General features: G+C 46.7%; 1 protein-coding gene across 3 annotated transcripts in view; it reads left to right on the top strand.

The window, feature by feature from the left end:
* LOC102256179 (HRAS-like suppressor 3) overlaps window positions 1-6,967 on the top strand; it is a 16,385-nt gene extending 9,418 nt beyond the window's left edge. For all 3 annotated transcript variants that reach the window (XM_014537978.1, XM_014537976.1, XM_005864153.2), the window contains exons 3-4: window positions 5,663-5,765; window positions 6,534-6,967. In XM_014537978.1, coding sequence (XP_014393464.1) covers window positions 5,663-5,765; window positions 6,534-6,952 — 522 coding nt within the window. In that variant the 3' untranslated portion in view covers window positions 6,953-6,967. The remainder of the gene's footprint in view (window positions 1-5,662; window positions 5,766-6,533) is intronic.
* Window positions 6,968-8,978: the final 2,011 nt, after the last annotated feature.

Raw genomic sequence — 8,978 nt, 5'->3', positions numbered from 1 at the left:
TTTATTGACTTTTTACAGAGAGGAAGGGAGAAGGATAGAGAGTTAGAAACATCAATGAGAGAGAAACATCGATCAGCTGCCTCCTGCACACCCCCCACTGGGGATGTGCCCGCAACCAAGGTACATACCCTTGACCAGAATCGAACCTGGGACCTTTCAGTCCGCAGGTCGACGCTCTATCCACTGAGCCAAACCGGTTACGGCTCACCATGCTTTTATTATTATAGATTGCTTTGTGGTTTTATGTTACATTTAAGTATTACTTTTTAAAAAATATTTTTAAATTAATTTCAGAGAGAGGAAGGGAAAGGGAGAGAGAGAGAAATATCAACGATGAGAGAGAATTATTGATCGGTTGCCTCCTGCACGTCCCCTACTGGGGTTTGAGCCTGAAACCTGGGCATGTGACCTTGACCAGAATTGAACCTAGGGCCCTTTAGTCTGCAGGCTGACTCTCTATCCACTGAGCCAAACTGGCTAGGGCAACATTAAACATTTTTAATTAAAAAAAAAAAAGAAGAAGTAGAAGAAGCTCTGCAGTGAGGGCTCTACACCACAGCAAAGGCCCTTCTAGTGCCCGAGGTCATTACTGACCTGTCATGGCAGTCCTCTCCTCCTGCTTTGCCTCATTGTTGGGAAAGAAGATGGAGAGAGACATTGACAGGTGAGATTGTATGTGTGCCTCAGTCACAATAGCTAAATTTTAAATAACTCAGAATTATTGACACAGAGCAGACATGGAACTCTGTGCCTGCCAGAAGGAAATAAAGGCCGTTTCCCTTTGTCAGCTCCAACTCACCCGTACTCACGCTGGGCCTGCCTCCAGGAAACCATCCATGATCCTTCTGTTTCCTGCAGAGACGGGGGCTCCCCATTTCTTGCCCTCTGCCTGCTCCACCCTGGCTGCACTTCATGCAACAAGCATCATGGGGCACCTTCTGTGTACAAGGCACCTTCCAGACCCCAGGATAGGAAAGATGCAAAATCTGGCCTCCTGATGCATGTGGTCTGGGCACAGAGACCAGCTTGGGCCTGTGGTAAGAGCTATGGAGGGATCCAGCCACTGAAGCTGTTTTGTCCTACAATCCCGTGGGTGCAGGCTCAGCTTCGCCATTGTCCCGCCTGGGCTGGGTGAGGGGCCCCGGTTCCTGTGCTGCCTGCGGACCCCCAGCCCTGCCCTGGAGGGAGGCAGCTCTTCCCAGCGCTTCCTGCTGGTCCCCAAGCTGAGGGAGGAGGCCGCACTGCTGATCCCTTTATGACAGGAGTCGGCAAACCTGCTGTAAAGGGCCCGAGAGTGAAGACTTAGGTCCTGCAGGCCCTGTGGTCTCCACTGCAGGGACTCAGCTCTGCCGTGAGAAAGCATCTGTGGACAGTGCAGGTGCCGGAGTGTGGCCGCGGCCGGGAAACGGTCTGGCCTCTGCCGTGTGAATTTCATGTGTCACCAAACAGTAACCTTTTGACTTTTCCTCCAGCCACTGGACAAGGGTGGAAACCCTCCTCAGCTTCACGCAGGAACAAGCAGAGGCACAGAGTTGGCGCCCGGATTACAGAACGTGCGCTTCTGATTGTACAACAGGATTTCTTCAGTTCTTGATTTTGATTCAGCCGACTTGGCTGTGTCTGTCATGATGTCTTTGTTCCTCTAGTGCAGCGGTTCTCAACCTTCCTAACGCCGCGACCCTTTAATAGAGTTCCTCATGTTGTGGTGACCCCCAACCATAAAATTATTTTCGTTGCTACTTCATAACTATACTTTTGCTACTGTTATGAATCCTAATGTAAATATCTGATATGCAGGATGTATTTAGGCGACCCCTGTGAAAGGGTCCTTGGACCCCCAAATGGTCGCGATCCACAGGTTGAGAACTGTTGCTCTAGTGAGATTTCAGTGCTGGAAGGAGAGCCATACCCTTAGCTCCTGGCAGCCTGCCGGACTGCAGGCCCCTCTCCCGTAGGGTTGTTGTTGTTTTTTTTGGTTCCCTTACTCCATCTTCCCAATGGCCAGCATCCAGTGTGTTGCATGTGTGGTTCTTCACTCTGTGCGATTCTTTTCTTGTTGTTGCTGTTTAAAGTTTATTTTGCAGGGGTGGCTCTCATAGACGTGCATTCCTGGGTTCGTGGGACATCTTTAATTGATGGAAGTGTATTGTGTTGCGGTGCTCATTCTCACTTTCCACTCAGCACTGTGTCTAAAAGGTGATCCTCGTTGCCACGGGAACGGCGAGCCGTTGCTTCTAACTAGTGCGCAGGGCTCCGTGGGCAAGTCCACCTCCTCTTCTTTTAAAAAAGAAGTTTCCTGGGGTGGTAGCATGTTTTGAGCTTGTGTGTATTTGGAAATATAAATGATAATTACTGCATAAGAGAAGGATCTGTAAAAGTCCTGTGAAAATAGTCCCCCCCCCCTGTACCGTATGTGCATTTTTGTGTTCAGTTTTTATGTTCCTGTAAATGAAATGAGCTGCCATAGACCTGGCTTCGCAGGCATTGCGATGAGACTGGCTATTCCCACTGCCCGTCGTTCTTATCCCTAAGGAGCCCGTACAAGGCTGCCTCTTTCTCCCTCCTCAGCTTTGCTGGAATCTCTCAGCCAGGCCCACAGAGCGTGGGGGTGGGATGTGGGCAACCTCCCGACCCACCTCTTCACTGCGCTGGATGTGTCCTAAAGGGATGGCTTCCTGGCTCATTAGAGAGATTTAAGGTTGGCTTGGACCAGAGAGGCTCTCACCCCTGATTCCAGTCCAAGTCCCAATGTCCCCCCGCCCAGCACTTAGCACACTGTGTTGGCACCTCAATAATATTGAATGAAAGTGATCTTGAACCTCTCGGAATGTTTGTCGAGCTCTGTTCATGCTCCCCTAACAGGGTGGGCCTCTAAGCGGATTTTAGCACTCTCCCCACCTTCCCTGCACGCTCTCCCCCCTCCCCCACATTCCCCTACACACTTCATTGTGATAGAATAAGAAATGCATATTTGGGAGAGACCAAGATGGCGGCATAGGTAAACACCGGAGACTGCTGCCGCAAACAACCACTTCAAAAATACAACTAAAAGACGGAACGGACATCACCCAGAACCACAGGAAGGCTGGCTGAGGAGAGACTCTTCAACTAGAAGGAAAAATAACAGCACACCGAGGCTCAGAGGAGGCGCAGTGTGGAAAATACTCAGGTGCGGAGGTGCGCGCGCAAAGCGGGCTGGTGGCTGAGAGCGCGGTTGTCGTTTTCGGTCAGGGGGGAGTCTCAGACTCTGAGCTCCAGATACGGGCGAATCGCTGGGGACTCGGACCCAAACGGGAGAAGCGGGAGTGTCTGGCATCAGTTGGAAGGCAGCTTTCCCTCCGAGGTTTGCAGCGGTTCCGGGGGTTCTGAGAAGCAGAGCCTCTGGGAACAGGACTGAGGGCACCATAACGGCTCCCTCCGCCCGCCCTGTTGAGCCCGCCCCGCCCAAGCCCTGCGCAGAGCCATTTGCCAGATCGCCTCAGGCAAAGGCTAGATTAGCACCTCCCCAGAGGACAGAAGTTTTCCGCGGCAGACACAGCTGATTCACACAGCCAGTCGGCCTGGTGGTCAAATCCCTCTAGTATTAACTACAACAATCAAGGCTCAACTAGAACAAGACTGCGCACAAAGACCACTAGGGGGTGCACCAAGAAAGCATAAAAAATGCGGAGACAAAAAAACATGACAGAAATGGAGGATATAGAGCTAAAAAACGCAATTTTGAGGGCTTGCAATAAACTTCTGGAGAGCCTCACGAAAACTAATGAGACCCTCGATGCTATGATAAAGAAACAACTAGAAATTAAGCATACACGGTCGGAAATAAAGAATATTACACCCAATAGCAGACCAGAGGAGCGCAAGAATCAAGCCAAAGATTTGAAATGCGAAGAAGCAAAAAACACCCAACCGGAAAAGCAAAATGAAAAAAGAATCCGAAAATACGAAGATAGTGTAAGGAGCCTCTGGGACAGCTTCAAGCGTACAAACATCAGAATAATTGGGGTGCCAGAAGATGAGAGACAGCAAGATATTGAAAACCTATTTGAAGAAATAATGGCAGAAAACTTCCCCCACCTGGTGAAAGAAATGGACTTACAGGTCCAAGAAGCGCAGAGAACCCCAAACAAAAGGAATCCAAAGAGGACCACACCAAGACACATCATAATTAAAATGCCAAGAGCAAAAGACAAAGAGAGAATCTTAAAAGCAGCAAGAGAAAGAAACTCAGTTACCTACAAGGGAATACCCATACGACTGTCAGCTGATTTCTCAACAGAAACTTGGCAGGCCAGAAGGGAATGGCAAGAAATATTCAAAGTGATGAATACCAAGAACCTACAACCAAGATTACTTTATCCAGCAAAGCTATCATTCAGAATTGAAGGTCAGATAAAGAGCTTCACAGATAAGGAAAAGCTAAAGGAGTTCATCACCACTAAACCAGTATTATACGAAATGCTGAAAGGTATCCTTTAAGAAGAGGAAGAAGAAAAAGGTAAAGATACAAATTGTGAACAACAAACATGCATCTATCAACAAGTGAATCTAAGAACCAAGTGAATAAATAATCTGATGTACAGAATGAACTGGTGATTATAATGAATCAGGGACATAGAAAGGGAATGGACTGACTATTCTTGGGGGGGAAAGGGGAATGGGAGATGCGGGAAGAAACTGGACAAAAATCGTGCACCTATGGATGAGGACAGTGGGTGGGGAGTGAGGGCGGAGGGTGGGGTGGGAACTGGGAGGAGGGGAGTTATGGGGGAAAAAAAAAAGAGGAACAAATGTAATCTGAACAATAAAGATTTAAAAAATAAATAAATAAATAAAATGGATAAGATGCAAAAAAAACAAAAAACAATAAAGATAGATTTTTTAAAAGATAAAGCATAATTTAGCTTATTTTGCAAGACTAACTTGTCCTTGGTCATTTCTTGCTTATGCCTCTGAAAATCATTAGTAACATGAACTGATTCCCAAGGTTGATATGAGGTAACCACTGACCAATTCCCTATCACTTAAGAAAATTCTATTATAACCGATCACTCTGATGAACAGTTGCTGCTTCCTCACTATATAAACTGCTTTATAACACATACCCCTGAGCCTCATTCCATGTTTTGGTTTTAATGCTCCCAGTTTGCAAACTGTCTTTTTGGTGTGTGCCAAATAAATTTTTACTAATTAATATTTCAATGATTCATTGGTTTTACTTCAGCTATTTATGAATCTTTGACAGAGTCCTGATCAAAATTTCAATTTTAACATCCTGTTATGCATATATTTTAAAACTGACAGAATTACAAAGAAATAAAGGCAACCATAAGCACAAGAGGAGATCTTACTACATTTTTTTTTCTGAAAACTGACATCAGGTGGACAACATCAATAAATACATATAAAATATTTAGAAGTAAGCTTAACAAAATATGCACAAACTCTTTCCAGAAAAAAAAAAATATTGAAAGATATAGAACAAAAGGTGAATGTAAATAGCTGCTTATGTTTTTGGATGAGAAAACTTAATGTTGTAAAGATGTCAATTATCCGGGACACGCTTCTGATTTGACAGCACCGGGCGGGGACCCCAGCCTTTGCCCCAGGTTCCAAGGTCTCGCTCCTGCCGCCTCTAACAGCCCTGTTCTTGGTTTTGCAGCCAGAGCCCAACCCTGGAGACCTGATTGAGATTTTCCGCCCCTTCTACAGACACTGGGCCGTCTACGTTGGTGATGGATATGTGGTCCACCTGGCCCCCCCAAGTAAGGATGCCCAGGGCCTCCACTGTGCTGGGGCTGGGGGACAGGGAGACGGGGAGCTGTGGGCAAAGCTCTTTGTTCCTGGACTGGCAGTGGGTCCTGAGAGCTGCGAGAAGGCAGTTTGGTCGGGGCAATGGCTTCCAAACTCTGCTATGTTGCCCCTTCCAGCGCCTCAGCCCTGGCCAGGGCCGTGCCGGGGAGCCCAGTGGGCCTCCCTGGCGTCACCTCGCAGGGAGCAGCTATGGGGTTTTGTTCCCTTTGCTCCCAGAAGGGCAGGAACTACATGTGCAAATCCTCCACCTTCCTACAGTAGTCAGCTTTGTATACGCCAAGGAAGTGTAGCCACGATAGAATGGCAGGAGGTTCACACTCTGTTGGCCCAGGGAGATGGGTGCGCTCAGGGCCCATGTCTGCATAACCCAGAGGGCCTCTGAGGCGGGCGGCACAGGGTGCAGAAGGCCAGCCTCTCTCGGTTAAAATAAAATCACCACGAATCATGGACCTTCACTAACTCCTGATTTCAGATGAGGAAACCAGGGCCCAGAGACCACAAGCACCTGCTCCAAAGCCACACAGGGTGTGTCCGACCCTCCCCTCTTTTCCTTTCCACATCTCTTCTGTGCAAACAGAGGCTCACAGCCTTAAGGAACTTGTCGATCACCATTGATTTTATTTAAAATATCTGTGTTGAGTCTGCCAAGGGTGGGTGCCCAGCAGGAGGGCCGCTGTGAGCCCTGGACCATCGCCCTCTTTCCTCTTTGGGAACCACAGGTGAAATCGCGGGAGCGGGGGCGGCCAGCCTCATGTCCGCCCTGACCGACAAGGCCATAGTGAAGAAGGAGCTGCTTTATTTTGTTGCCGGGAAAGACAAGTACCATGTCAACAACAAGCATGACCAGAAGTACTCCCCGCTGCCTCCCAGCAAGATCGTGCAGCGGGCGGAGGAGCTGGTGGGGCAGGAGATGCTCTACAAGGTGACCAGTGAGAACTGTGAGCACTTCGTGAATGAGCTGCGCTACGGAGTCCCCCGCAGCGACCAGGTGCGTCCTCAGCCCGTGTCCCTGTCCCCAGGAGCCAGACCTTTCCCTCCGCTGACAGTGTCCGGGCATCCGTGTGGGCGCCCGGGGTGGAGGTGGAGGCACAAAGGAGTCAAAATAGCAGGGACAGAATCCCTGCCCTCGAGAGAGTGACAGTCGGGGTAGGGCTGAGGGTGGGGAGAACTGCCAATCAGCAGAGTAGAGCAGTTCAGTTAGGGGGTGATGTCACCCCCATTGCCAAGGCCTCCCTGGCTGCCTGGGAGATGGACCCTTCCCACAGGCCCAGAGGCAGGTTTTATTATCCCCACTTTACAGATGGAGAAGCTGAGGCTCACAGCACTTAAGTAACTTGTCGAGGACCATTTGTTTGACCAAACAAATCTGTGTTGAGTCTGCAGACCTGGGACTTGTGTCTTCCTGGGGTCGGCAGCTGTGCTGATGAGTAGCAGCGGTGGGGTTTGGAGCCCAGGTCTGTCTGGCACGGCTCTTCATGTGAAAGGCTCTGTTCTCAGCCCTGCCGCAACCCCAGGGCCAGTCCAGGGGGCACCAGGGGATGCAGTCTTGTTCATTTTCTAAGTTTGATTTTGGCCGTGATCCCTCTCTTTTGGAATTTCTTTTTCTCCTGGGAAGCTAACTTCTTTCCTGTTCTCTCTCACTCCCTCCTCTCCCTTCCTGCACCTTCAGTACCATTTATTTTTTTTGTGTGTGAAAACATTGGAAAAGTTCTTAGGTGCATGTTGATGCAAAAGAGTATATTTCCCCCCCAAAATTTGAAGGTATTGCTTCATTGTCAAATAACTAATGCTCTTGTTGTCGATTCCCCCCCCCCCCCAAAATTTGAAGGCATTGTTTCATTGTCAAATAACTAATGCTCTTGTTGTAGAGAAGTCTGAAATGGTTCAGATTTTGAATCCTTTATATGTGGTCTACTTTTTCTTTCCAGAAGGTATAGAATCTTTTCTTTACCTTCAGTGCTCGGAAATTTCACAACGATATACCTGTGTGGATCTATTTTTATGTATTGTGCTGGGCACTTGATGATGCCTTTCACTCTGGAAACCTCTTTCCTTCAGTTCTGGGAAATCTTCCATTTTCTCTTCTCTCATTCTGAAGCTCCAATTATTCCAGTGTTGGACCCCCAGACTGCTCCTATGATTTTATTATCGTCTCTGTTCTGTTTTCCATTATTTATTTATTTTAAATGAGAACACTAACATTTATTGATAGATTGGGTATACAAGAAGTTTTTCTAAAAAGTTTATTTTAAATGAGAACACTAACATTTATTGATAGATTTGGGTATACAAGAAGTTTTTCTAGAAAGTAGCAGTGACACTATCACATAAAAAAGAGAAACTTATGCCAAATAAATCTGTTTTCATTATTGGAGATATTGCCTAACAAGTGAGGTCCTCACTCCCAGGTGGCTTTTACTTCAGGTAAATTTCCATCCTCCTATGCAGCAATAAACTTGAAGTAAAAGTCACTCTAGAAACTTGAAAGCAATAAGATACTCTATACGTTTAGGGCGCTACATTAGGAAGATTTGATAGATTTATAGAATATCTCCTAGTCATCTCATTTTTCATTATTTTCCATTGATTATTAATAGACTAAAGAACAGACTCACAAATTTATATAAATGAAGAATTATGTGTCAATACAAAATCCTTACATAATTTCATATGTCACTAGGCATGAATAATATTCAGAGCAATTAAATGTAATTCCAAGTTTGAGATAGTAAAATAGCTAAGAAATAGTTTCTATCATTTACTCTATGGAAACAATAATTCAACTCTTCTTGCAAAATGAAGCATTGGAAATTGGACACATCACACTTTTCTTCCTATGCCTTTAGCCCTATGCACTACCCACCCACGGGAAAGACAAAACAATGACCACACAGCAACAATAAAACAGCATAAACAATTCTATTGGACCTCCTCACACACACATAAAAAAATGAAACCAGAATATATTACAAAACAAAAAGAGCTGCCATTTATACTGTTTTCAAACATCCCTTCTTTCATTTCTTGGCCTAAAAATGAGGGTTTATCAACCTCAGTACTGCTGACGTTTTGGGTTATTGACAATGAAGATAATTCTTCATTGTCATGACTTGCTCTGTGCGTTGCAAGGTGGTTAGCAGCACCTGTGGCCTCTCCCCACTAGG

Source organism: Myotis brandtii, unplaced genomic scaffold (assembly GCF_000412655.1).
Source record: "Myotis brandtii unplaced genomic scaffold, ASM41265v1 scaffold187, whole genome shotgun sequence".
NCBI classification, from domain to species: Eukaryota; Metazoa; Chordata; class Mammalia; order Chiroptera; family Vespertilionidae; genus Myotis; species Myotis brandtii.
This window is presented reverse-complemented; position numbering and strand designations above follow the sequence as displayed.